The 24201-nt window shown below is 69.0% G+C and overlaps 2 protein-coding genes across 5 annotated transcripts; one reads left to right on the plus strand and one right to left on the minus strand.

Moving 5' to 3' along the window:
* The first annotated feature begins 193 nt into the window (after positions 1-193).
* On the plus strand, positions 194-9119 carry GDPD3 (glycerophosphodiester phosphodiesterase domain containing 3). 4 transcript variants are annotated; one of them, XM_087735192.1, is made up of 10 exons: positions 194-1580; positions 1935-1977; positions 2820-2955; positions 5840-5885; positions 5984-6102; positions 6305-6394; positions 7180-7313; positions 7673-7732; positions 8566-8617; positions 8709-9105. In XM_087735192.1, exons 1-10 carry the CDS (start codon positions 1427-1429, stop codon positions 8907-8909), a joined length of 1035 nt encoding a protein of 344 aa, XP_087591318.1. In that variant the 5' UTR covers positions 194-1426; the 3' UTR covers positions 8910-9105. The 4 variants fall into 4 exon arrangements, with proteins under 4 accessions (XP_087591318.1, XP_087591321.1, XP_087591320.1 ...); XM_087735193.1 differs by lacking the exon at positions 194-1580 and adding an exon at positions 1664-1827 and having other exon boundaries at positions 8709-9108; XM_087735195.1 differs by lacking the exon at positions 8566-8617 and having other exon boundaries at positions 8709-8847.
* A 64-nt stretch (positions 9120-9183) lies between these two features.
* Positions 9184-23837, minus strand: ITGAL (integrin subunit alpha L). The gene is made up of 29 exons (XM_087735063.1): positions 23735-23837; positions 23391-23499; positions 22598-22692; positions 21819-21877; positions 21604-21718; positions 20688-20818; positions 19467-19612; positions 18228-18372; positions 17531-17681; positions 17362-17429; positions 17138-17264; positions 16251-16399; positions 16022-16153; positions 14966-15169; positions 14746-14876; positions 13914-14080; positions 13677-13828; positions 12999-13112; positions 12692-12904; positions 11504-11611; positions 11345-11424; positions 11168-11254; positions 11005-11080; positions 10774-10890; positions 10564-10644; positions 9881-9991; positions 9699-9788; positions 9497-9607; positions 9184-9414 (listed from the first exon to the last, which is right to left on the minus strand). The coding sequence occupies exons 1-29, from the start codon at positions 23787-23789 to the stop codon at positions 9184-9186; spliced, it is 3555 nt and encodes a 1184-aa protein (XP_087591189.1). The 5' UTR covers positions 23790-23837.
* Positions 23838-24201: the final 364 nt, after the last annotated feature.

The raw sequence follows: 24201 nt of genomic DNA on the forward strand, positions 1-24201 counted from the left end.
TTAACATGGCGGCCTCATTAGCATAAAGCCCTCGTGAGCGCGGCCTCATTAACATATCGCCCTTATTGGCTTATTGAGCTCATTAGCATGCGTTGGCATGCCGCCCTCATTAGCATATCGCTCTCCATAGAGCCCGTTAGCGGGTCGACCTCATTAGCATAACGGCCTTGTGACTACGGCCTCATTAGCATAACGAGCCCACGAGGGCAGCCTCATTAGCATACCGGCCCCAAGAGCATCTCAACCTCATTAGCATAACGCCCTCGTCAGTACAACCTCATTAGCATGTCGCCTTCATTAGCATATCGACCTCGTTAGCATAACGGCCTCGTGAGCACGGCCTCATTAACATAACGACCTCATTAGCATATCGAGCTCATTAACGTAACAACCTCATTAGCATATCAACCTCATGAGCACGATGACCTCATTAGCATATCGTGAGAGGTGACCTCATTAGCATACCGACTCATTAGCATGTCGGCATTAGCGTGTCAGCCTCATTTGCACCCACCTCATTAGCATAGCGCTCTGCCTTATTAGCATATGGCTAACGAGGGGCCCGCCCCCCTGATTTGCATAGCACCGGGCTGATGCATGCCCCGCCCCCTAATTAAGTAGGACATGTAACCCAGGCCCCCCTCATTAACATGCGTCGGCTCTCATTAGCATATCCTGCTGCTCATTTGCATAACTCCTGGTGCGGTGCTCCCCCTCATTTGCATACGCCCCCCCTTTGTCTGCTAATTAGCATACATACCCGCCTGCTCATTAGAATACCCTGCCAATTAGCCAAATTAGCATATCCTCCCTCTAATTAGCATATCATCCTAATTACCATATTCTGCTCTTAATTACCATACCCCAGTCCTAATTAGCATCTCCGCCTCCCAAATTAGCATACCCTGCTCCTAATTAGCATAATTATGTCCTGATATCCCAACCCTAATTAGCATATCCTCCTAATTACCTCGTCCCGCTCCTCATTAGCATACCCCTCATTAGCATATCCCCCTAATTACCTTACCCCGCTCCTCATTAGCATACCCCTCATTAGCATATCCTCCTAATTACCTTACCCCGCTCCTCATTAGCATACCCCTCATTAGCATATCCCCTAATTACCTTGTCCCGCTCCTCATTAGCGTACCCCTCATTAGCATGGCCCTCCTGCCCCCCTCATTAGCATACCTCATTAGCGCGCCCCCTCATTAGCATACGCCGCATTAAAACCCGCTTATTAGCGCCCCTCATTAGCATAGCCCCGCCCCTCCCCCTCTTCCCCCGTCTCCGTCGCTACGGGCGACGCGGCAGCCAATCGCCTTCCCCCCGCCGCCCTCACTTCCGCCTCCGCGCATGCGCGGGGCCGCGGCAGCCAATCCCCTCCCGCCCTTCGCCGGCCCCGCTTCGCTTCCGCCTACCGCGCATGCGCGGCGCGCACCAACCGATCCCCGCCGCCGCCGGCCAATCAGCGGCGGCGCCTCCTCCCGGCGGCCCCGCCCCCTGCGCCGCGCCGCTTGTGCGCATGCGCGGGGGCCGCCGCCGCGGCCCAGCCCCGGGCGGTGAAGCCTCGGAGCCGGGTGAGGGCGGCGGGACCGGTCGGGCCGGTTGGGCCGGGGGGGAGGGGAGGGGAGGGGGGGGAGGAGGAGGAGGAGGAGGAGGAGGAAGGAGGAGGAAGGAGGACGATGGCGGCGCTGGGGCTGACGCTGGCCGCGGCGCTGGGTTTAGCGGCGGCGGCGGCGGCGGTCGCTCGCTACCGGTACCGGTACCGGTTCCCTCAGCCGCCGCGGCTCCCGTTCGCCGCCCGGGCGGTGGCGCATCGCGGCGGTGAGCGGCGGGGGGGGCGGGGGGGGGGGCGGAAGTGACGGGGGAGGTATGGAAGTGGCGGGGGGCGTGGCTTGGGGTGACCACGCCCCTTTGCCCCCCCCCCCCAGGTGCCGGGGAGCGGCTGGAGAACACCATGGAGGCCTTCGAGAAGTGAGGCCACGCCCCCTTCCCCTATGGGCACGCCCCTTTACCCCGGGGCCACGCCCACCCCTCCCTGGGGGCGGGGCGGGTGGATGGGGACACGCCCACACCCTCCCCGGGGCCACGCCCGTGACCTCTATGGCCACACCCCTACCCTCATGGCCACGCCCACACCCTCAGGGCCACACCCACACCCCTTACGGCCACATCCACGCCCCCCCAGGGCCACGCCCACAGGTCACAGGGCCATGTCCATCTCCCTTATGGCCACGCCCACACCCCCCCAGGCCGTAGGGCCACGCCCATGACCTCTAGGGCATGCCCACCCCCCCCCCCGGGCCACACCCACACCCTCAGGGCCACGCCCACCACCTCGATGGCCACGCCCACAGGTCATAGGGACACGCCCACACCCTTATGGCCACGCCTCACCATCCCTAGGGGCACGCCCATGGGTCATAGGGACATGCCCATGCCCTCCACAGCCACGCCCACCCCCTATGGCCACGCCCACAATCCCCAGGGCCACACCCATGGGTCGTGGGACCCCGCCCACATCCGCTAGGGTCACGCCCACCCCCATGGCCACACCCGCACCTCCCAGGGACACGCCCGTGGGTCATAGGGCCACACCCACACCACGCCCACACCCCTAGGACCACGCCCACACCCCTAGGACCACGCCCACCCCTCATGGCCACGCCCACCCCTCATGGCCACGCCCACACCCCCATGGCCACACCCACCGCATCTCCGGGGCGGGGGGGGGGGGATCCAAGCCCATAGATTCCGGTCCCAGCCCCGCCCCCCGCCCCGCCCTCCCTGTCTCCGCCCCCGCCCCCTCCCCCCAGCGCCCTGACCCACGGCGCCGACGTCCTGGAGCTGGATTGTCGCCGCACCCGCGACGGCGTCGTCGTCGTCAGCCATGACAGCTGCCTGCTGCGCCAGAGCGGCCGCGCCCTCGCCCTGCCCCGCCTCCGCTACCAGGTGCGACCCACGGCGCCCGCGCCCCAGAGATCTGGGGGGCCCAGGTGTCCCTGCCCCAGAGATTCTGGGGGTCCCAGGTGTCCCTGCCCCATAGATTCTGTGGGTCCAGGCATCCGACCCATAGATTCCGTGGGTCCCAGGTGTCCCTGCCCCATAGATTCTGTGGGTCCAGGCATCCGACCCATAGATTCTGTGGGTCCCAGATGTCCCTGCCCCATAGATTCCGTGGGTCCCAGGTGTCCCTGCCCCATAGATTCTGGGGGTCCAGGCATCCGACCCATAGATTCTGGGGATCCCAGGTGTCCCTGCCCCATAGATTCCATGGGTCCAGGCATCCGACCCATAGATTCTGTGGGTCCCAGATGTCCCTGCCCCATAGATTCCGGGGGTCCCAGGTGTCCCTGCCCCATAGATTCTGTGGGTCCAGGCATCCGACCCATAGATTCTGTGGGTCCCAGGTGTCCCTGCCCCATAGATTCTGTGGGTCCCAGGTGTCCCTGCCCCATAGATTCTGTGGGTCCAGGCATCCGACCCATAGATTCTGTGGGTCCCAGATGTCCCTGCCCCATAGATTCTGTGGGTCCCAGGTGTCCCTGCCCCAGAGATTCTGGGGGTCCCAGGTGTCCCTGCCCCATAGATTCTGTGGGTCCAGGCATCCGACCCATAGATTCCGTGGGTCCCAGGTGTCCCTGCCCCATAGATTCTGGGGGTCCAGGCATCCGGCCCCATAGATTCTGTGGGTCCCAGGTGTCCCTGCCCCAGAGATTCCGTGGGTCCCAGGTGTCCCTGCCCCATAGATTCTGTGGGTCCCAGATGTCCCTGCCCCATAGATTCTGGGGGTCCCAGGTGTCCCTGCCCCATAGATTCTGTGGGTCCAGGCATCCGACCCATAGATTCCGTGGGTCCCAGGTGTCCCTGCCCCATAGATTCTGTGGGTCCAGGCATCCGACCCATAGATTCTGTGGGTCCCAGATGTCCCTGCCCCATAGATTCCGTGGGTCCCAGGTGTCCCTGCCCCATAGATTCTGTGGGTCCAGGCATCCGACCCATAGATTCTGTGGGTCCCAGGTGTCCCTGCCCCAGAGATTCCGTGGGTCCCAGATGTCCCTGCCCCATAGATTCTGTGGGTCCCAGATGTCCCTGCCCCATAGATTCCGTGGGTCCCAGGCATCTGGGCCCTATAGATTCCGTGCCCCATAGATTCTGTGGGTCCCAGATGTCCCTGCCCCATAGATTCTGGGGGTCCCAGGTGTCCCTGCCCCATAGATTCTGTGGGTCCAGGCATCCGACCCATAGATTCCGTGGGTCCCAGGTGTCCCTGCCCCATAGATTCTGGGGGTCCCAGGTGTCCCTGCCCCAGAGATTCTGGGGGTCCCAGATGTCCCTGCCCCATAGATTCTGTGGGTCCAGGCATCCGACCCATAGATTCCGTGGGTCCCAGGTGTCCCTGCCCCATAGATTCTGGGGGTCCAGGCATCCGACCCATAGATTCTGTGGGTCCCAGATGTCCCTGCCCCATAGATTCCGTGGGTCCCAGGTGTCCCTGCCCCATAGATTCTGTGGGTCCCAGATGTCCCTGCCCCATAGATTCCGTGGGTCCCAGGTGTCCCTGCCCCATAGATTCTGTGGGTCCAGGCATCCGACCCATAGATTCTGGGGGTCCCAGGTGTCCCTGCCCCATAGATTCTGTGGGTCCAGGCATCCGACCCATAGATTCTGTGGGTCCCAGGTGTCCCTGCCCCATAGATTCTGTGGGTCCAGGCATCCGACCCATAGATTCTGTGGGTCCCAGATGTCCCTGCCCCATAGATTCCATGGGTCCAGGCATCCGACCCATAGATTCTGTGGGTCCCAGATGTCCCTGCCCCATAGATTCTGGGGGTCCCAGGTGTCCCTGCCCCATAGATTCTGGGGGTCCCAGATGTCCCTGCCCCATAGATTCCGTGGGTCCCAGGTGTCCCTGCCCCAGAGATTCTGTGGGTCCCAGGTGTCCCTGCCCCATAGATTCTGGGGGTCCCAGATGTCCCTGCCCCATAGATTCTGTGGGTCCAGGCATCCGACCCATAGATTCCGTGGGTCCCAGGTGTCCCTGCCCCATAGATTCTGGGGGTCCAGGCATCCGACCCATAGATTCTGTGGGTCCCAGATGTCCCTGCCCCATAGATTCCGTGGGTCCCAGGTGTCCCTGCCCCATAGATTCTGTGGGTCCCAGATGTCCCTGCCCCATAGATTCCGTGGGTCCCAGGTGTCCCTGCCCCATAGATTCTGTGGGTCCAGGCATCCGACCCATAGATTCTGGGGGTCCCAGGTGTCCCTGCCCCATAGATTCTGTGGGTCCAGGCATCCGACCCATAGATTCTGTGGGTCCCAGGTGTCCCTGCCCCATAGATTCTGTGGGTCCAGGCATCCGACCCATAGATTCTGTGGGTCCCAGATGTCCCTGCCCCATAGATTCCATGGGTCCAGGCATCCGACCCATAGATTCTGTGGGTCCCAGATGTCCCTGCCCCATAGATTCTGGGGGTCCCAGGTGTCCCTGCCCCATAGATTCTGGGGGTCCCAGATGTCCCTGCCCCATAGATTCCGTGGGTCCCAGGTGTCCCTGCCCCAGAGATTCTGTGGGTCCCAGGTGTCCCTGCCCCATAGATTCTGGGGGTCCCAGATGTCCCTTCCCCATAGATTCCGTGGGTCCCAGGCATCTGGGCCCTATAGATTCCGTGCCCCATAGATTCTGTGGGTCCAGGCATCCGGCCCCATAGATTCTGGGGGTCCCAGCTGTCCGCCCCATAGATTCCTGGCCCCATAGATTTGCGGGGACCCAGGCCTCCGTGCCCCATAGATTCCGTGGGTCCGGGCCCCACACCTCTCTCCCCTCCCCCCCCAGGCCCTCCCGCCCTACCAGTCGCCGCTGGAGGTGACCTTCTCCCCTGGTGAGTGACGCGGGGGGGGGGCGGGGCAGATGTGGGGCTGAGGCCCCTCCCCCCCCCGCCCCACACGTCCCCTCCCCCCCCCTCCCCCCTCCCCCCAGGCCATTTCGCCACCGGCAGCGACCGCCGCATCCCCCGATTGGAGGACGTCTTCCGCCGCTTCCCCGGCGTGCCAATCAGCATCGAGATCAAAGACGACGACGATGACCTCATCAACGAGGTGCGAAGGCGGGGCCGCCCCTCCCCCCCACCCCACCCACCCCCCATCGCACCCCTCCCCCACCACGATTTGGGGGGGGGGGGTTCACCCCCCCATAGGGGAGGCTGGGGGAGGGGAGGGGGGTCCCAGGTGTCTGGGGCTGCCCCTCCCCCCCCCCGCGCCCCTCACCCCCTCCCCACCGACGCCCCTCCCCCACCCCAAGGTGGCCGCCCTGGTTCGCCGCTACGACCGAGCTCCCATCACCCTCTGGGCCTCCTTCCGCGACCCCATCCTCCGCAAATGCCGGGCGGCCGTGAGTCCCCCCTCCCCCACCCCCGCCCCTCCCCCCGCCCCTCCCCCACCCCGGGGGTTTCACCCCCATGGGGGGGGGGGGGGGGATCCCTGAAGGAGAGGGGGTGGGGTGGGGGCAGGTAGGTGGGGCTGCCCCACCCCCCCACCGCCCCTCCCCCACCCCCTCGCCCCTCACCCACCTCCCTGCCCCTCCCCCACCCACCCCGCCCCTCCGCCACCCCACCGCCCCTCCCCCCACCCTGGGGTTTGACGGGAAGGGGGTCCTGAAGGGGGGATGGGGGGGCGGGGGCAGGTAGGGGGGCGGGGGCAGGTAGGGGGGCTGCCCCACCCCCCCACCGCCCCTCCCCCACCCCTTCGCCCCTCCCCCACTCCCTCTGCCCCCCCCTCCCCCCACCCTGGTGTTTCATGGGAAGGGGGATCCTGATGGGGGTGGGGGCAGGTAGGTGGGGCTGCCCCACCCCCCCACCGCCCCTCCCCCACCCCCTCGCCCCTCCCCCACCCCTTCGCCCCTCCCCCACCCTGGGGTTTCATGGGAAAGGGGTCCTCAAGAGGAGTGGGGGCAGGTCTCTGGGGCTGCCCCACCCCCCCACCGCCCCTCCCCCACCCCCTCGCCCCTCCCCCACCCCCTCGCCCCTCCCCCACCCCCATGCCCCTCCCCCCACCCTGGGGTTTCAAGGGCAATGGGATCCTGAAGGGGGGGATGGGGGGGTTGGGGGCAGGTCTCTCTCGCTGCCCCGCCCCTCCCCCACCCCCGGCCCCTCCCCCTGACCCCCCCCTCCCCCCCAGCATCCCAGCATGCCCTACGCCTTCTCCCTGCGCCGGGGGCTCCTCCTCCTCCTCCTCTACTACAGCGGCCTCCTGCCCTTCGTCCCCCTGGGCGAGGCCGCCCTCTTCTTCGTCCTCCCCGCCATCATCAACCGGTGAGCCCCTCCCCCCCCCCGCCCCGCCCCCCCCCCGCCCTGCACCCCCGCCCCCCGCCCAAGCATCATGGGAGCCCCTCCCCCCATCACCCCCTCCCCCTCCAACGGGGGGTTGGGGGGGGGGAGGAGGGGCGGTCTCCCCACCCCTCCCCCCGCGATGCCCAGGGTGGGGGAGGGGCGCTGCACCCCCGCCCCCCCAAAGCATCATGGGAGCCCCCCCCCATCCCCCCCCCCCTTTCAATGGGGCATTGGGGGGAGGGGTCGGGAGACCGCCCCTCCCCCCTTTCAATTTGGGGTCCCCCGGGGGGGGGGAGGGGCGGTCTCCTCACCCCTCCCCCCCTCCCCTCCCCCCCCCTCAGGACGTATTTTCCCGTCCCCAAGGGCTGGGCCGGGGCCCTGCTGAGCAAAGTGGTGCAGACGTGAGCGGGGGAGGGGCACTTGGGGGGCTGGGGGCTACTTGTGGGGCTGGGGGGTTCCATATGGGCCTGGGGGCACTTGTGGGGCTGGGGGCACTTGGGGGGCTGGGGGCACTTGGGGGTCTGGGGGTTACTTATGGGGCTGGAGGCACTTGTGGGGCTGGGGGGCACTTGGGGGGCTGGGGGTTACTTATGGGGCTGGAGGCACTTGTGGGGCTGGGAGCACTTGGAGGTCTGGGGGTTACTTATGGGGCTGGGGGCACTTGTGGGGCTGGGGGCACTTGGGGGTCTGGGGGTTACTTATGGGGCTGGGGGTTACTTGTGGGGCTGGGGGCACTTGTGGGGCTGGGGGTTACTTGTGGGGCTGGGGGTTCCATATGGGGCTGGGGGCACTTGTGGGGCTGGGGGTTACTTGTGGGGCTGGGGGGTTCCATATGGGGCTGGGGGCACTTGTGGGGCTGGAGGCACTTGGAGGTCTGGGGGTTACTTATGGGGCTGGGGTTTACTTGTGGGGCTGGGGGCACTTGTGGGGCTGGGGGCACTTGTGGGGCTGGGGGTTACTTATGGGGCTGGAGGCACTTGTGGGGCTGGGGGGCACTTGGGGGTCTGGGGGTTACTTATGGGGCTGGAGGCACTTGTGGGGCTGGGAGCACTTGGGGGTCTGGGGGTTACTTATGGGGCGGGGGGCACTTGTGGGGCTGGGGGCACTTGTGGGGCTGGGGTTACTTATGGGGCTGGAGGCACTTGTGGGGCTGGGGGCACTTGTGGGGCTGAGGGTTACTTGTGGGGCGGGGGTGCTCACTTGGGGGGGGGTCCCCCCTCCCCTCCCCCCACAGCGTCGCCTTGCGCAAGCCCCTCCTCCAGCACCTCCAGTCCCGGGGCATCCAGGTACCGCCATGATGGGGGGGGGGGGGAGGGGAGGCGACCTCTGGGTCTGCCCCACGTGACGCCCCTCCCCCCGCCCCCCCGCCCCCCCCAGGTGATCCTCTGGGTCCTGAACGAGGAGCGCGACTTCGCCGCCGCCTTCGCCGCCGGCGCCACCGGCGTCATCACCGATTACCCCGCCCGCCTGCGCCGCTACCTGGACGCCCACCCCTCCCCCCTCCCCCGCCCTCCCCCCGCCCCGCCCCCCCTCCCCGGGCATCATGGGAGCACCCCACCCCCCATCGCCGCCCATTAATCCCTTGTTTGGGGGGGGGGAGGGGGCCGTGAGCCTGCCCCTCCCCCCAACCCCTCCCCCACCCCCTCCTCCCCTCCCCCACCCCGGATTTCTGGCGTGGGGGAGGGGCACTGTGCCCCCCCCGCCCCCCAGAGCATCATGGGAAGTTGAGGGGGGAGGGGCTCCCCCAACCGCCTTATGGGGGGGGGGGGGGGGGGGTCACGAGCTGACCCCTCCCCCCCCCCCGCAGCGCTTCCCAGTAAAAACCAGTAAAAACAAACCACGCTGGAGCCCTTCATGGGGGGGGGGGTGGGGGAGGGGCGCGGCATCGGTTTATTGGGGGAGGGGCTCGAGGTGCGTTTTTCCCACGGGGTGTGGGGGGGGTGGGGCTCAGGGGGGCGTGTCCTCCCCTTCCAGGGGTTCCCCGTTCGGGGGGCGTCTCCTGCCCCCCTCCCCCCTCCCCCGCTTCCCACCCCTCCCCCTCCTGGTCCAGCCGCTCCCGGTAATTGCGCTTGAAGAAGCCGCACTGTGGGGGGAGGGGCGCGGTGAATTTGGGGGGGGTTAACCCAAACTTTGGGGGGTGGGGGAGGGGCGGGGGGAGGGGTTACCTTGAAGAGGCCGAAGGCGATGAGGAGGAGGAGGAGGAGCCCCCCCACCCCTCCCCCCACGTAGACGGGGAGGGGGTCGACCTCCCGCAGCAGCTCCACCTCGGTGAACCCCTGAGCCAAGATGGCGGCGGTGGGTGGGGGAGGGGCCCCCAAAATATGGGGGGGGGGGGGCCCCTCCCCCCTTGTCGAGCCCCTTAATTACCTGGGCGCGGAGGAATCGGGGCGTGGCCTCGAAGCGGGGCGGGGCCAGGGTGACCCAGAGGGCGGAGCAGAAGCGGGGCCGGGCGGGGCCCTGTGGGGGGGGGGGAGGGGTGTGAAGGGGGGAGGGGTGGCCCCTCCCCCCCCCCAATTCTGTCTCGCCCCTCCCCCCCCCCCGGGGGGTACCTGGATGGCGGGGGGGGGGAGGGGGGGGGGGGGGGCGCTGGTGGCGGCGGCGGTGGGGGGCAGGGCCGCCGGGGGGCAGCGGAAGAGGCGGAGCTGGGGGGTGGAGCAAACCTGGGGGGGGAGGGGCACCCCCAGACGGGGGGGGCCTCCCCTCCCCCCCCCCGAAGAGTCGCAATGGGGGGGGGTCACCCCCTGCCCCATAGCACCCTGATATGTGGGGTGCCCCATAGCACCCCGATATGTGGGTCCCCCTGCCCCATAGCACCCCAATATGTGGGTCCCCCTGCCCCATAGCACCCCAATATGTGGGGCACCCCGCCCCATAGCACCCCAATATGTGGGTCCACCAGCCCCATAGCACCCCAATATGGCTCCCCCTGCCCCATAGCGCCCCAATATGGGGGTCACCCCGCCCCATAGCACCCCAATATGTGGGGCACCCCATAGCACCCTGATATGTGGGGCACCCCACCCCATAGCACCCCAATATGGCTCCCCCTGCCCCATAGCACCCCGATATGTGGGTCCCCCTGCCCCATAGCGCCCCAATATGTGGGTCCACCAGCCCCATAGCACCCCAATATGGCTCCCCCTGCCCCATAGCACCCCGATATGTGGGTCACCCAGCCCCATAGCACCCCAATATGGCTCCCGCCCCTCCCCCCCCCCCCCTGCCCCCCAACCTCAGCGATGCTCTGGCGCAGCTCCTGCCCCACGGCGTCTTCCTCCTCCTGCCCCACGGCGACGCAGGCGACGCCCGGCTCCTATGGGGCAGAGCAGAGGTTGGGGGGCTGCCCCTCCCCCTCCCCCCCACATTGGTTTTTTGTTGGGGGGCGGGGGGGGGGGGTGCAGTGGGGCAGGCCGTGGGGCAGGGTGTGGGGCAGGCCGCTCACCGCTCGCACTTGGGGGTCCGCCACCGTCACGCCGTGGGGCAGCGCGTGGGGCAGGAGGACGAAGGCCGTCAGCAGCGGCGGGGGGCTGCCGTGGGGCGGAGGCAAGAGGGTGTCCAGCTACGGGGGGGGGGGGGGGCGCGCGAGAGAGAGAGAGAGATGTGGGGCAGCGCTATGGGGCAGCGCTATGGGGCAGCGCTATGGGGCAGGGAGGGGTTTTGGGGGGGGCCTCACCCTATAGCGATGCCGTAAGGTTTTGTTTCCAGGGCGGCGGGAGGTGAAGTTGAGGTAGGGGGTGGAATCGTCCTGCCTGTGGGGGGCAGGGAAATCAGTGGGGCCCGAAGGGGGGGGGAGGGGCCCCCCCCATCTATGGGGCAGGGGAATATGTGGGGCTGACCAGGTAGCGACCAGGCCGAGGGCGAAGCGGACGGGGACGTCCCACGAGACTTCGTTGTCCTCCATGGTGGCGGGGGGTTCGTTGTCGCTATGGGGCAGGGAAGCAAAGCGCGCGTGTCGCCCTGCCCCATAGCCCCCCCCCCCCCCCCCCCAACCGCTCTGCCCCATAGATCCCAACCTGCTGGCGGCCGCCGTCAGCCCCACGGCTTCCCCCCAGGAGCTGTTTTGGAGGACGTCGAAGGTCAGCTCCACCGTCACCTGGTGTGGGGCGGGATGAGTTAGGGGGCCGCCCCACGGCGGTAGGGCCCCCGCCCCATGGCTCTGCCCCATAGCTCACCTGCCAGCCGGCGCGGAGGACGGGGCGGCTGATGTTACAGGTCAGGCCCCACGGCTGCCCCACGGCGAGGTCGGGGTCCCAGCAGGTGATGGATACCGGGGCGGCGGCCTGTGGGGCAGGGTGTGGGGCAGGGTTTGGGGCAGGGATGTGTGGGGCAGGGTGTGGGGCAGGGAGGTGTGGGGCCAGGAGGTGTGGGGCCGGGATATGTGGGGCAGGGTGTGGGGCCGGGAGGTGTGGGGCAGGGATGTGTGGGGCAGGGTGTGGGGCAGGGAGGTGTGGGGCTGGGATGTGTGGGACCGGGAGGTGTGGGGCAGGGATGTGTGGGACTGGGAGGTGTGGGGCAGGGAGGTGTGGGGCAGGGATGTGTGGGGCTGGGATGTGTGGGGCAGGGTGTGGGGTTGGGAGGTGTGGGGCAGGGAGAAGTGGGGCTGGGATGTGTGGGGCTGGGATGTGTGGGGCTGGGATGTGTGGGGCCGGGAGGTGTGGGGCAGGGTGTGGGGCCGGGAGGTGTGGGGCTGGGATGTGTGGGACTGGGAGGTGTGGGGCAGGGAGGTGTGGGGCAGGGATGTGTGGGGCTGGGAGATGTGGGCCAGGGTGTGGGGCAGGGAGGTGTGGGGCAGGGATGTGTGGGGCAGGGATGTGTGGGGCCGGGAGGTGTGGGGCTGGGATGTGTGGGGCAGGGATGTGTGGGGCAGGGATGTGTGGGGCCGGGAGGTGTGGGGCTGGGATGTGTGGGGCTGGGATGTGTGGGGCAGGGATGTGTGGGGCCAGGATGTGTGGGGCAGGGTGTGGGGCCGGGAGGTGTGGGGCCGGGAGGTGTGGGGCAGGGAGAAGTGGGGCTGGGATGTGTGGGGCTGGGATGTGTGGGGTAGGGATGTGTGGGGCAGGGTGTGGGGCAGGGAGAAGTGGGGCTGGGATGTGTGGGGCTGGGAGGTGTGGGGCAGGGTGTGGGGCAGGGACGTGTGGGGCTGGGATGTGTGGGGCAGGGATCTGTGGGGCTGGGATGTGTGGGGCTGGGAGATGTGGGCCAGGGTGTGGGGCAGGGAGGTGTGGGGCTGGGATGTGTGGGGCAGGGATGTGTGGGGCAGGGATGTGTGGGGCCGGGAGGTGTGGGGCCCGGACGCCTGGGTCCCTCCACCCTCAGCCCCACAAGTGCCCCCCCCCGCCCCATAGCGGCGCCCGCTGTACCTGGCTGGCCCGCGCCCGCCGGAAGGAGAGCCCCACGGGACAGCGCACTTGTAGGGCTGCCCCATAGGCGTCTTCGCCGCCGTTCGCCACCACCAGGCGAACCCCCAATTCGGCCCCGGCGACCCCCAAAACCGCCGCCCCCTCCGCCACCGCCCTGACCCCCAAGTCGGCCTCGCACACCTCGTCTGCCCCACAGTTCTTCTCGAAGGGGATCTATGGGGCAGGGAAAGGGGGGGGGGGGGTGTTAACGCGGGTGGGTTCCCCTCCCCCCCCGCCTCGGCCCCACATCCCGGCCCCACGGCGTCACCTCGGTCCAGGTCGGGGGGGTGTTGGGGCGCAGGGTGGGGCCCTGGGGGTCGCTATGGGGCAGGGAGACGGTGACGGCGACGCGCAGGGGGGTGACGAAGTCGTCGAGGCAGGGCTGGAAGGGGGGGGAGGGGGGGCGGAGGCCCCATAAGTGTGGGTCCCGCCCCATAAGTAAGTGTGGGTCCTGCCCCATAAGTGTGGGTCCTGCCCCATAAGTGTGGGTCCCCGCCCCCCAAGTGTGGGTCCCCGCCCCATAAGTGTGGGTCCCGCCCCCCAAGTGTGGGTCCCCGCCCCCCAAGTGTGGGTCCCTGCCCCATAAGTGTGGGTCCCCGCCCCATAAGTGTAGGCCCTGCCCCCCAAGTGTGGGTCCTACCCCATAAGTGTGGCCCCCCCTGCCCCCCAAGTGTGGGTCCCGCCCCGTAAGTGTGAGTCCCGCCCCCCACGTGTGGGTCCCGCCCCCCCCAGTGTGGGTCCCGCCCCCCAAGTGTGGGTCCCTATCCCAAAAGTGTGGGTCCCATCCCCCCAGTGTGGGTCCCGCCCCCACTGTGGGTCCCCGCCCCATAAGTGTGAGTCCCGCCCCCCCACGTGTGGGTCCCGCCCCCCAGTGTGGGTCCCGCCCCCCCAAGTGTGGGTCCCCGCCCCCCAGCGCAGGCCCCTCCCCCCCCCCCCAGGCCCCTACCAGGATCCTCAGCGCCTGCTGCTGGCAGCTCCGCCCCTCCCGCGCGGGGCTCTGCCCCGCCCACCCCCGCTGCCCCGCCCCGAAGGCCCCGCGCCCCCGCGCCCGCTGGGGGTCCACCTCCAGCCGGAAGGTCACGGGGGTCAGCAGGTCACCTAGGGGGCAAGGGTCAAAGGTCAAGGCCATGGGGGAGGGGCGGGGGTGGGGGAGGGGCGGCGGCACAGCGCCCCCTGCTGGCACCTGTGTAGGCGGGGGTGTCGAGGCGGGTGAGGAGGCAGAGGCGGACGGTGACGGTGACGTCACCCGTGATGTCATCGGGGGCGGGGCGGGAGCAGTCGAGGCCCCGGGTGGGGATCTGGGGGGGGTCAAAGGTCACCTGGGGGGTGACCGTCAGCACCGGCTGCGACCTGCGGGGGGGTGGGGGTGGGGGTGGGGGTGTGTGTGATGTCATCGGGGTCAGCGGGCGTGGCCCCGCCCCCACATCCCCACCGCCATCTCCATGTCCCCACGTCCCCACGGTGGCCCCATCCCCCACGTCCCCGCCCCCACGTCCCCATGGTGGCCCCATCTCCATGTCCCCATGTCCCCATGGTGTCCCCACGTCCCCGCCCCCACGTCCCCACCGCCATCTCCATGTCCCCACGTCCCCACGGTGTCCCCACCCCCACGTCCCCACCCCCACGTCCCCACCGCCATCTCCATGTCCCCATGTCCCCATGGTGTCCCCACGTCCCCACCCCCACGTCCCCACCTCCATCTCCATGTCCCCACGTCCCCACGGTGGCCCCATCCCCCACGTCCCCACCACCGTCCCCACGTCCCCACGGTGGGCCCATCCCCCATGTCCCCACCCCCACGTCCCCACCACCGTCCCCATGTCCCCACGTCCCCACGGTGGCCCCATCTCCATGGCCGGGTCCCCATGGTGTCCCCACGTCCCCACCCCCACGTCCCCACCGCCATCTCCACGTCCCCACGTCCCCACGGTGGCCCCATCCCCCATGTCCCCACCCCCACGTCCCCACCACCGTCCCCATGTCCCCCCCCCCCGGTGTCCCCACGATGTCCCCACCTGAGCACCACGACGTGACCTTCCGTCCCCACCGCCAGGTCCACCAGCCCATCCCCCGTCAGGTCCAGGACGCCGTCCAAGGCCTGCCCGAAGAACCGCAGCCCCGGGGCCACCGCCTGCCCCTCCAGCCGCTGCGGGGGGAGGACAACCCGTGTCCCCAACGTCCCCAACGTCCCCAACGCGTCCCCAAGGCGTCCCCAAGGCGTCCCCAGCGTCCCACCTGGCTGTAGCGGCTCTCCACCCCCCCCGGGCGGCCGGAGAAGATGTAGATGGCTCCTCGATCTTCGTCCTCCATGGGGGCGCCGACGGCCACCTCCTTCAGGTTGTCACCGTCGAGGTCACCCAACGCCGCCAGGGAGGCCCCGAAGCGTCCCAAAGGGTGGCCCGGGGCGCCCCACAGCTCCCCGGCCAGCGCCAGGGCGTCCTGCGGGGGCGGGGAGGGGAGGGGACACCTGGGTCACCCCGTGTCCCCTGGGCGGGGTCACCCCCATCCCTGAGGTCACCACGGCCACCCCCACCCTTGGGTCGGGGTCACCACGGCCACCCCACGTCCCCTGGGTGGGGTCACCTTGGTCACCTCCATCCCTGAGGTCACCTTGGTCACCCCCACCCTTGGGTTGGGGTCACCATGGCCACCCCACGTCACCAAGCCGGTGTCACCTTGGTCACCCCCACCCTTGAGGTCACCATGGCCACCCCCACCCTTGGGTTGGGGTCACCATGGCCACCCCACGTCCCCAAGCCGGTGTCACCTTGGTCACCCCCACCCTTGAGGTCACCACGGCCACCCCACATCCCCTGGGTGGGGTCACCTTGGTCACCTCCATCCCTGAGGTCACCTTGGTCACCCCCACCCTTGGGTTGGGGTCACCATGGCCACCCCACGTCCCCAAGCCAGTGTCACCTTGGTCACCCCCATCCTTGAGGTCACCACGGCCACCCCACGTCCCCTGGGTGGGGTCACCTTGGTCACCCCCACCCTTGAGGTCACCACGGCCACCCCACATCCCCTGGGTGGGGTCACCTTGGTCACCTCCATCCCTGAGGTCACCTTGGTCACCCCCACCCTTGGGTTGGGGTCACCATGGCCACCCCACGTCCCCAAGCCAGTGTCACCTTGGTCACCCCCATCCTTGAGGTCACCACGGCCACCCCACGTCCCCTGGGTGGTGCCACCACCCCACCCCCCTCCCCCATAACCACCTCCCCCCCCCTTCGGTGGCCCCGCGGGGCGGTGACGTCCCCCGGGGGTGCCCGTGTCCCCCTCCCCCGTTACCTCCTGCCACCGGTAGAGGTGCACCCGGCCCCCGCGCCGCCCGTCGAAGTGGGTGGGGGCACCCACCAGCAAGGCCACCGTCACCTCGTCCTCATCCAGGGCGCAGAGGGTGGCCCCGAAGTACGAACCCACCTAAAGGGCGCCGATGATGTCACCGGGGTTGGGGGCGGGGGGACGCCGATGATGTCACCGGGGGGGGTGACGCCCACGGGCACCCACCGCCCTTTACCTGCTCCCCGGCGAGGGTCTGCAGCACCCGCCAGCTGCCGCTGTCATCGCTGACCTCGAAGAGGACGACGCCACCCACGTGACGGTGACGGGGGGCACCCGCTGCCACCAGGGCCCGGCCGGGGACACGGAGCCCGGCCACCGCGTAGCCTGAGAGGGGTCACCCTGGTCACCCCGTGGCCCTGGGGTGGGGCCACCATGGTCACCAGGGTGGGGGTCATCTTGGTCACCCCATGGTTCCTGAGATGGGGCCACCATGGTCAACCTCATCCTGGGGTTGGGGCCACCATGGTCAACCTGGTCCTTGGTTGGGGCCACCATGGTCACCAGGGTGGGGTCACCTCGGCCACCCCATGGTCCCTGAGATGGGGCCACCATGGTCAACCTCATCCTGGGGTTGGGGCCACCATGGTCAACCTGGTCCTTGGTTGGGGCCACCATGGTCACCAGGGTGGGGTCACCTCAGTCACCCCATGTCCCTGGTTGGAGCCACCATGGTCAACCTGGTCACCAGGGTGGGGTCACCATGGTCAACCTGGTCCTTGGTTGGGGCCACCATGGTCACCAGGGTGGGGTCACCTCGGCCACCCCATGGTCCCTGAGATGGGGCCACCATGGTCAACCTCATCCTGGGGTTGGGGCCACCATGGTCAACCTGGTCCTTGGTTGGGGCCACCATGGCCACCCTGTGGCCCTGGGGTGGGGCCACCATGGTCACCAGGGTGGGGTCACCTCGGCCACCCCATGGCCCTGAGATGCGGCCACCACCATCACCCTCATCCCTGGCTTGGCCTCAACCATGCCCCCCCCCCCCCATTTACCCCCTCCCCCCGCCCCTCCCCCCCGCCCCTCCCCCCTCCCCCACCCCCCCCATTAACCCCTCCCTACCCAAGTAGGTGTCCGTCACGTTCTCCTCCAACGACGGGCTGGCCACGAACGTCTCGTTCTCCAGCTCCAGCTCCACCAATCCCCCGGCCCAATTATCGGCCCCCACCGCCCCCGTCACCCGCCGCCCCTGGGGGGGGAAGGGGGAGGGGAGGGGAGTCACGTGACAAAGGACCCTTCAACCCCCCCTCCCCCCCCCCCCCCCCTTGAACCCCCAACTGCCTTACGTGGACCACGCCGACGCTCATCCCGCTGGAGCACAGCTCCAGGTGGAACCGGTTCAAGTCGCTGGTGCCTACGAACGGGGGGAGGGGAGGGAGGGGGAGGGGGAGGTGAAGTGCAGGCAGGGATGGGGGAGGCGAGCCCAAAAACGTCTTCTGGGGGGGGCGGGGTCACCTTCGATGTCGTAGATCTTGGCCTGCAGCTCGCGGAAGAGCCCTTGGAGCTTCTCGAAGCTGTCGAGGACCTTGACGAATTCGACGCTGGGGCGGGAGGCGAATTGGCTGAGGTAGAGGCGGGTGTCGGGGCTGTTGAAGTTGTTGCCCACCTGCCGGAGGTACAGGCAGGGAGGGGTACAGGCAGCTGCCGGATCCCGGGGGGCGTCCGTGTGTCCATCCCCACCCATTGCCCGCCATTTTGGGAGCTTTGGAGCTCATCCCCGTGGCGTAAAGGGGGACGCGGGGCCTCCTGGTTGTCTGCAACTGGGTACAGGCAGCGCTGGGTACAGGCAGGGAGGGGTACAGGCAGCTGCCGGATCCCGGGGGGCGTCCGTGTGTCCATCCCCACCCATTGCCCGCCATTTTGGGGGGTGTTGAGCTCATCCCCGTGGCGTAAAGGGGGACGCGGGGCCTCCTGGTTGTCTGCAACTGGGTACAGGCAGCGCTGGGTACAGGCAGGGAGGGGTACAGGCAGCTGCCGGATCCCGGGGGGTGTCCGTGTGTCCACCCCCACCCACTGCCCGCCATTTTGGGGGGTGTTGAGCTCATCCCCGTGGCGTAAAGGGGGACGCGGGGCCTCCTGGTTGCCTGTGACTGGGTACAGGCAGCGCTGGGTACAGGCAGGGCCGGGTACAGGCAGGGGGTCGTGACCTCACCCCGATGATGTAACGGATGATGCCGCGCTCTTCGGCCTCCCGGATGCTGCCCTGGTCCTCGTCGGTGGCGTCGCCGTCGGTGATGATGATCAGCACCCGCTTGGCGCCCGCCCGCGCCCCCAGCTCGGGGGTGAAGATGGTCCTCCTGGGGGGCGGGGGTGGGGCTGGGGGGCGGCCGGGGGCGCGGGGTGGGGGTGGGGCATTGGGGAGCGGCTGTGGGGCGCGGGGGTGGGGGTGGGGCGTTGGGGGCAGCCGTGGGGCGCAGGGGTGGGGGTGGGGCTGGGGGGCGGCCGGGGGGCACGGGGTGGGGGTGGGGCGCTGGGGGGTGGCTGTGGGGCTGGGGTGGGGGTGGGGCTGGGGAGCGGCCGTGGGGCGTGGGGGTGGGGCGTTGGGGGCAGCCGTGGGGCGTGGGGGTGGGGGTGGGGCTGGGGAGCGGCTGTGGGGCGCGGGGGTGGGGGTGGGGCGTTGGGGGCAGCCGTGGGGCGCAGGGGTGGGGGTGGGGCTGGGGAGCGGCTGTGGGGCGCGGGGGTGGGGGTGGGGCGTTGGGGGCAGCCGTGGGGCGCAGGGGTGGGGGTGGGGCTGGGGAGCGGCTGTGGGGCGTGGGGGTGGGGGTGGGGCGTTGGGGGCAGCCGTGGGGTGCAGGGGTGGGGGTGGGGCTGGGGGGTGGCCGGGGGCGCGGGGTGGGGGTGGGGCATTGGGGAGCGGCTGTGGGGCGCGGGGGTGGGGGTGGGGCGTTGGGGGCAGCCGTGGGGCGCAGGGGTGGGGGTGGGGCTGGGGGGCGGCCGGGGGGCACGGGGTGGGGGTGGGGTGCTGGGGGGTGGCTGTGGGGCTGGGGTGGGGGTGGGGCTGGGGAGCGGCTGTGGGGCGTGGGGGTGGGGCGTTGGGGGCAGCCGTGGGGCGTGGGGGTGGGGGTGGGGCTGGGGAGTGGCTGTGGGGCGCGGGGGTGGGGGTGGGGCGTTGGGGGCAGCCGTGGGGCGCAGGGGTGGGGGTGGGGCTGGGGGGTGGCCGGGGGGCACGGGGTGGGGGTGGGGTGCTGGGGGGTGGCTGTGGGGCTGGGGTGGGGGTGGGGCGTTGGGGGGCAGCCGTGGGGGCGTGGGGGTGGGGCTGGAGGGCAGCCGGGGGGCGCGGGGGTGGGGGTGGGGGGCTGGGGGGCACTGGGGGGCACTGGGGGGCTGTGGGGCGCAGTGGGGCGCAGTGGGGCAGCAGCGGGGCGCCGTGGGGCGGGGGCGGGGCGCTCACGTGACGTAGGCGATGGCGGCGAAGGTGTCGGTCAGGGCGCGCAGCTGGCTCAGCCCCCGCATCAGCTCCCGGGGCCGGGGCCGGGCCGCGAAATCGGCCAGCGTGAACTGGGGCCGGACCCCCGCCGAGAACTGCACCGCCCCGAACTGCCCCCGACCCACAGGCGCTATAGGCCCACAGGCCCCATAGAGCCTATAGGCCCCATAGACCCCATAGGCCCCATAGGCCCCATAGACCCCACAGGCCCCATAGGCCCCATAGGCCCCATAGGCCCCATAGGCCCCATAGACCCCACAGGCCCCACAGGCCCCATAGGCCCCATAGACCCCATAGGCCCCATAGACCCCATAGGCCCCATAGACCCCACAGGCCCCATAGGCCCCATAGGCCCCATAGACCCCACAGGCCCCACAGGCCCCATAGGCCCCATAGGCCCCATAGACCCCATAGACCCCATAGACCCCACAGGCCCCACAGGCCCCATAGGCCCCATAGGCCCCATAGACCCCATAGACCCCATAGACCCCACAGGCCCCACAGGCCCCATAGGCCCCATAGGCCCCATAGACCCCATAGGCCCCATAGGCCCCATAGACCCCACAGGCCCCACAGGCCCCACAGGCCCCAAAGGCCCCACAGGCCCCACAGGCCCCATAGGCCCCATAGGCCCCACAGACCCCACAGGCCCCACAGGCCCCACAGGCCCCACAGGCCCCACAGACCCCAAAGGCCCCACAGGCCCCACAGGCCCCATAGGCCCCATAGGCCCCACAGACCCCACAGGCCCCACAGGCCCCACAGGCCCCATAGGCCCCATAGACCCTATAGACCCCATAGGCCCCATAGACCCCATAGACCCCACACGCCCCAAAGGCCCCATAGGCCCCATAGGCCCCGTAGGCCCCACAGACCCCACAGGCCCCATAGGCCCCATAGACCCTATAGACCCCATAGGCCCCACAGACCCCATAGGCCCCATAGGCCCCGTAGGCCCCACAGACCCCATAGGCCCCCCAGACCCCATAGGCCCCACAGGCCCCACAGGCCCCATAGGCCCCACAGGCCCCATAGACCCCATAGACCCCCCAGACCCTCTAAGCCCCATAGGCCCCATAGGTTCCCCAGGCCCCACAGCCCCTCTACCCCCCATGCCCCCCCGCCCCCCTCCCCCCAACCTCCCCCTCCCCCCGCCCCCCCAGCGCCCCTCCCCCCAGCACCCACACGGATGGAGGTGTTCTCCAGCTTCTCCATGACGTCCACCATGAAGTCGCGGATGGCCCCGAACTGCTGGGCGCTCATGCTGTTGGAGCCGTCGAAGAGGAAGACCAGGTCCACCATCCCCGGCAAGCAGCCTGCCCGCGGCGGGGGAGGGGAGACCTCCCTCAGCTGCAGGCAGCAGCAGGCAGCTGCCAGACTCGCCGAGGGCTTGGCCGGTTGGGTTGGCCAACGGTTGGGTGTTGGGTTGGCCATGGGGTCAACGGGTGGCACCTCAAGGTCTCCATGGGTCAACCACCAAGGTCTTGATGGGTCAACCACCATGGTGGTGGCGGTGGTCTGGCAGCAGCAGGCAGCTGCCAGACTCGCCGAGGGCTTGGCCATTTGGGTTGGCCAACGGTTGGGTGTTGAGTTGGCCATGGGGTCAACGGGTGGCACCTCAAGGGCCTCATGGGTCAACCACCGTGGTCTTGGTGGTCAACCACCACGGTGGCGGTGGTCTGGCAGCAGCAGGCAGCTGCCAGATTCGCCGAGGGCTTGGCCACTTGGGTTGGCCAACGGTTGGGTGTTGCGTTGGCCATGGGGTCAATGGTTGATGCCTCAAGGTCTCCATGGGTCAACCACCAAGGTCTTGATGGGTCAACCACCACGGTGGCGGTGGTCTGGCAGCAGCAGGCAGCTGCCAGACTCGCCGAGGGCTTGGCCAGTTGGGTTGGCCAACGGTTGGGGGTTGGGTTGGCCAACGGTTGGGGGTTGGGTTGGCCATGGGGTCAACGGGTGGCACCTCAGGGGCCTCATGGGTCAACCACCGTGGGCTTGGGGGTCAACCACCATGGTGGTGGTCAAGCCCAAGGTGTTGGGTGATTGGGTGGCCAATGGGGCGGGGGGTGGGGTCAAGGGGGCGGGGCCTTGAGCCCCTCACCTTGGTAGCCGGGGGCCAGCGTCTGCCACGGCTTCAGCTGCGGGTCCAGGAGAAGACAGAGGCCGCTGGTGTAGACGTTCCGGTCGCATTCGCGGGTCAAACCGGGCCCGCAGGCCTGGGGGGGGAGGGGCAGAGGGTGGGGGAAGGGGGGGGGGTGGGGGGGGGGGGCCATCCCCCCCCCCCCCCCAATTGGGCCCCTGGGTGCTGCGACTTACGATGGTGACGTCACCGTCCCGGGCCAAGGCCATGCCCATGTGGGTGCGGGTGCTGTTCCCTGGGGGCGGAGCCAACCCCATCCCGATCCCAATCCCAGCCCAATCCCAATCCCAATCCCGATCCCACCCTAATCCCAATCCCAATCCCACTCCAATCCCAGTCCCAATCCCACTCCAATCCCAATTCCTTCCCAATCCCAATCCCACCCAATCCCATCCGTATCCAATCCCAATCCCATCCCAATCCCATCCCAATCCCACCCTAATCCCAATCCCACCCCCACCCCTATCCCATCCCATTCCCAACCCCAGTCCCCCCCAATCCCATCCCAATCCCAATCCCACCCCAATCCCACCCTATCCCAATCCCATCTCAATCCCAGTCCCAATCCCACTCCAATCCCAATCTCATCCCAATCCCACCCCTATCCAATCCCACCCCCATCCCAATCCCGCCCCCACCCCAATCCCCCCAATCCCAATCCCTTCCCAATCCCAATCCCAATCCCAATCCCAATCCCACCCCCTCCCCAATCCCAATCCCACCCCCATCCCAATCCCATCCCAATCCCAATCCCAATCCCACCTCACCCCCACCCCAATCCCACCCCACCCCAATCCTAATCCCAATCCCACCCTAATCCCAATCCCACCCAATCTCATCCTCATCCAATCCCAATCCCATCCCAATCCCTTCCCAGCCCCAATCCCAATCCCACCCCCATCCCAATCCCTTCCCAATCCCACCCCCCCCCTCCCCCCCTCCCCCCCGCTCCCACCTTCCACCTCCACCTCCCGGCACTCGCCGCTCTCCACCCGGCACTGGAAGAGCCGCCCCCCCTCCCCCGCCTCCGCCGGGGCTCCCACCACCAGCCTGGGGGGAGGGGCGGGTCAGCCACCCACAACTGGGGGGGCTGAGGGGTCCCGGACCCCCAACTGGGGGCACCCATGGCTCCGGGACCCCCAACTTGGGGGGCTGAGGGAGCCGGGACCCCCAACTGGGCACCCATGGCTCCGGGACCCCCAACCGGGGGCACCCATGGCTCCGGGACCCCCAACTTGGGGGGCTGAGGGAGCCGGGACCCCCAACTGGGCACCCATGGCTCCGGGACCCCCAACCGGGGGCACCCAGGTCCCACAACTGGGGCACCCAGGCCTCCAGAACCCATAACCAGGGGCACCCAGGGGTCTGGGACCCACAACTTGGGGGGCTGAGGGGTCCCGGACCCACAACTGGGGCACCCACGTGTCCAGGACCCCCAACCAGGGGCACCCATGGGTCCAGGACCCACAACCAGGGCACCCAGGCCTCCAGGACCCACAACCGGGGCACCCAAGGGTCCCAGACCCACAACTTGGGGGGCTGAGGGGTCCAGGACCCACAACTGGGGCACCCATGGGTCCAAGACCCACAACTGGGGCACCCACGTGTCCAGGACCCACAACTGGGTCACCCAAGCCTCCGACACCCACAACCGGGGCACCCACGTGTCCGGGCCCCACAAGTTAGGGGGCCGTGCCCCACAAGTTAGGGGGCCGTGCCCCACAAGTTGGGGGTCCCAGGCCTCGTACCGGGATTCCGGGATCTGCAGCACTTTGTGGCCGAAGCTTCGGCTCCCGTTGTGGTGGAGGAGCCGGTGTGGGACCGGTTGAACGTTGAAGGCTCCCGTGTGGGGCAGCGCTATGGGGCAGAGGGGGGGGAGGGGGTGGGCGCCCACCCCTCCCCCACCCCCCCACCCCCCCCTCACCTTGCGACCCCCTCCCCCCACCGCGCGGATGCCAACTTCCTTCCCCAAACTGTGGGAGGGGAGCGGTGCCCCTCCCCCCACCCAAGACCCCCTGCCCCTCCCCCTCCCTTCCCCTCCCCCCTCCCTTCCCCTCCCCCACCCCACTTCACCCACCCCACCCCCCATTACCGGCCACCAAAGCGCCGATGACGACGCCGACGATGCCGCCGTTGCCCGCCGCCATCTTGCCTCCCGAACCCAACTTCAGCCCCTCCCCCCTCCCCCATCATTTCCTTCCTTCCCCCTCCCCCCACCAGCACCCAACCCAACCCAACCCCGATTGGGTGAACCCCGGGCATCCGGTAGGCGGAGCCCCTCCCCCCTCCCCCCCCCAAGATGGCGGGATGCTGGGATCGAATCCTCCGGGCGTTGGATGAACTTTCGGCGACGGAATTGCGCCGGTTGAAGGCGACGTTGAACCGGTTGCCGGTGGCGCCGGGTTACGACACCATTCCCTGGGGACCAATGGAAAAGGCCAACACCGATGACCTCACCCATTTGCTGATTGGTCGGTACGGGGAAGGTTACGGGTTGGAGGTGACGGCCGAGGCGTTAAGGCGGATCCACCGGCGGGATTTGGCCTTCCGATTGGTTGG

Source organism: Nipponia nippon, unplaced genomic scaffold (genome assembly GCF_047370975.1).
Source record: "Nipponia nippon isolate SJK-2023a ecotype South Korea unplaced genomic scaffold, ASM4737097v1 scaffold_52, whole genome shotgun sequence".
NCBI lineage: Eukaryota > Metazoa > Chordata > Aves > Pelecaniformes > Threskiornithidae > Nipponia > Nipponia nippon.

What these genes read in the sequence shown, in the direction of transcription:
- GDPD3 (XM_087735192.1), top strand. Translation starts at nt 1,427, where the DNA reads ATGCGCGGCGCGCACCAACCGATCCCCGCCGCCGCCGGCCAATCAGCG. An exon ending in TGCCCCGCCTCCGCTACCAG is followed by an intron (nt 2,956 to 5,839) that starts GTGCGACCCACG and finishes CTCCCCCCCCAG; the next exon opens with GCCCTCCCGCCCTACCAGTC. An exon ending in TCCGCAAATGCCGGGCGGCC is followed by an intron (nt 6,395 to 7,179) that starts GTGAGTCCCCCC and finishes CCTCCCCCCCAG; the next exon opens with CATCCCAGCATGCCCTACGC.
- ITGAL (XM_087735063.1), bottom strand. Translation starts at nt 23,789, where the DNA reads ATGGCGGCGGGCAACGGCGGCATCGTCGGCGTCGTCATCGGCGCTTTG. An exon ending in TCATCCGTTACATCATCGGG is followed by an intron (nt 17,682 to 18,227) that starts GTGAGGTCACGA and finishes TACCTCCGGCAG; the next exon opens with GTGGGCAACAACTTCAACAG. An exon ending in TGAGCGTCGGCGTGGTCCAC is followed by an intron (nt 17,265 to 17,361) that starts GTAAGGCAGTTG and finishes TTCCCCCCCCAG; the next exon opens with GGGCGGCGGGTGACGGGGGC.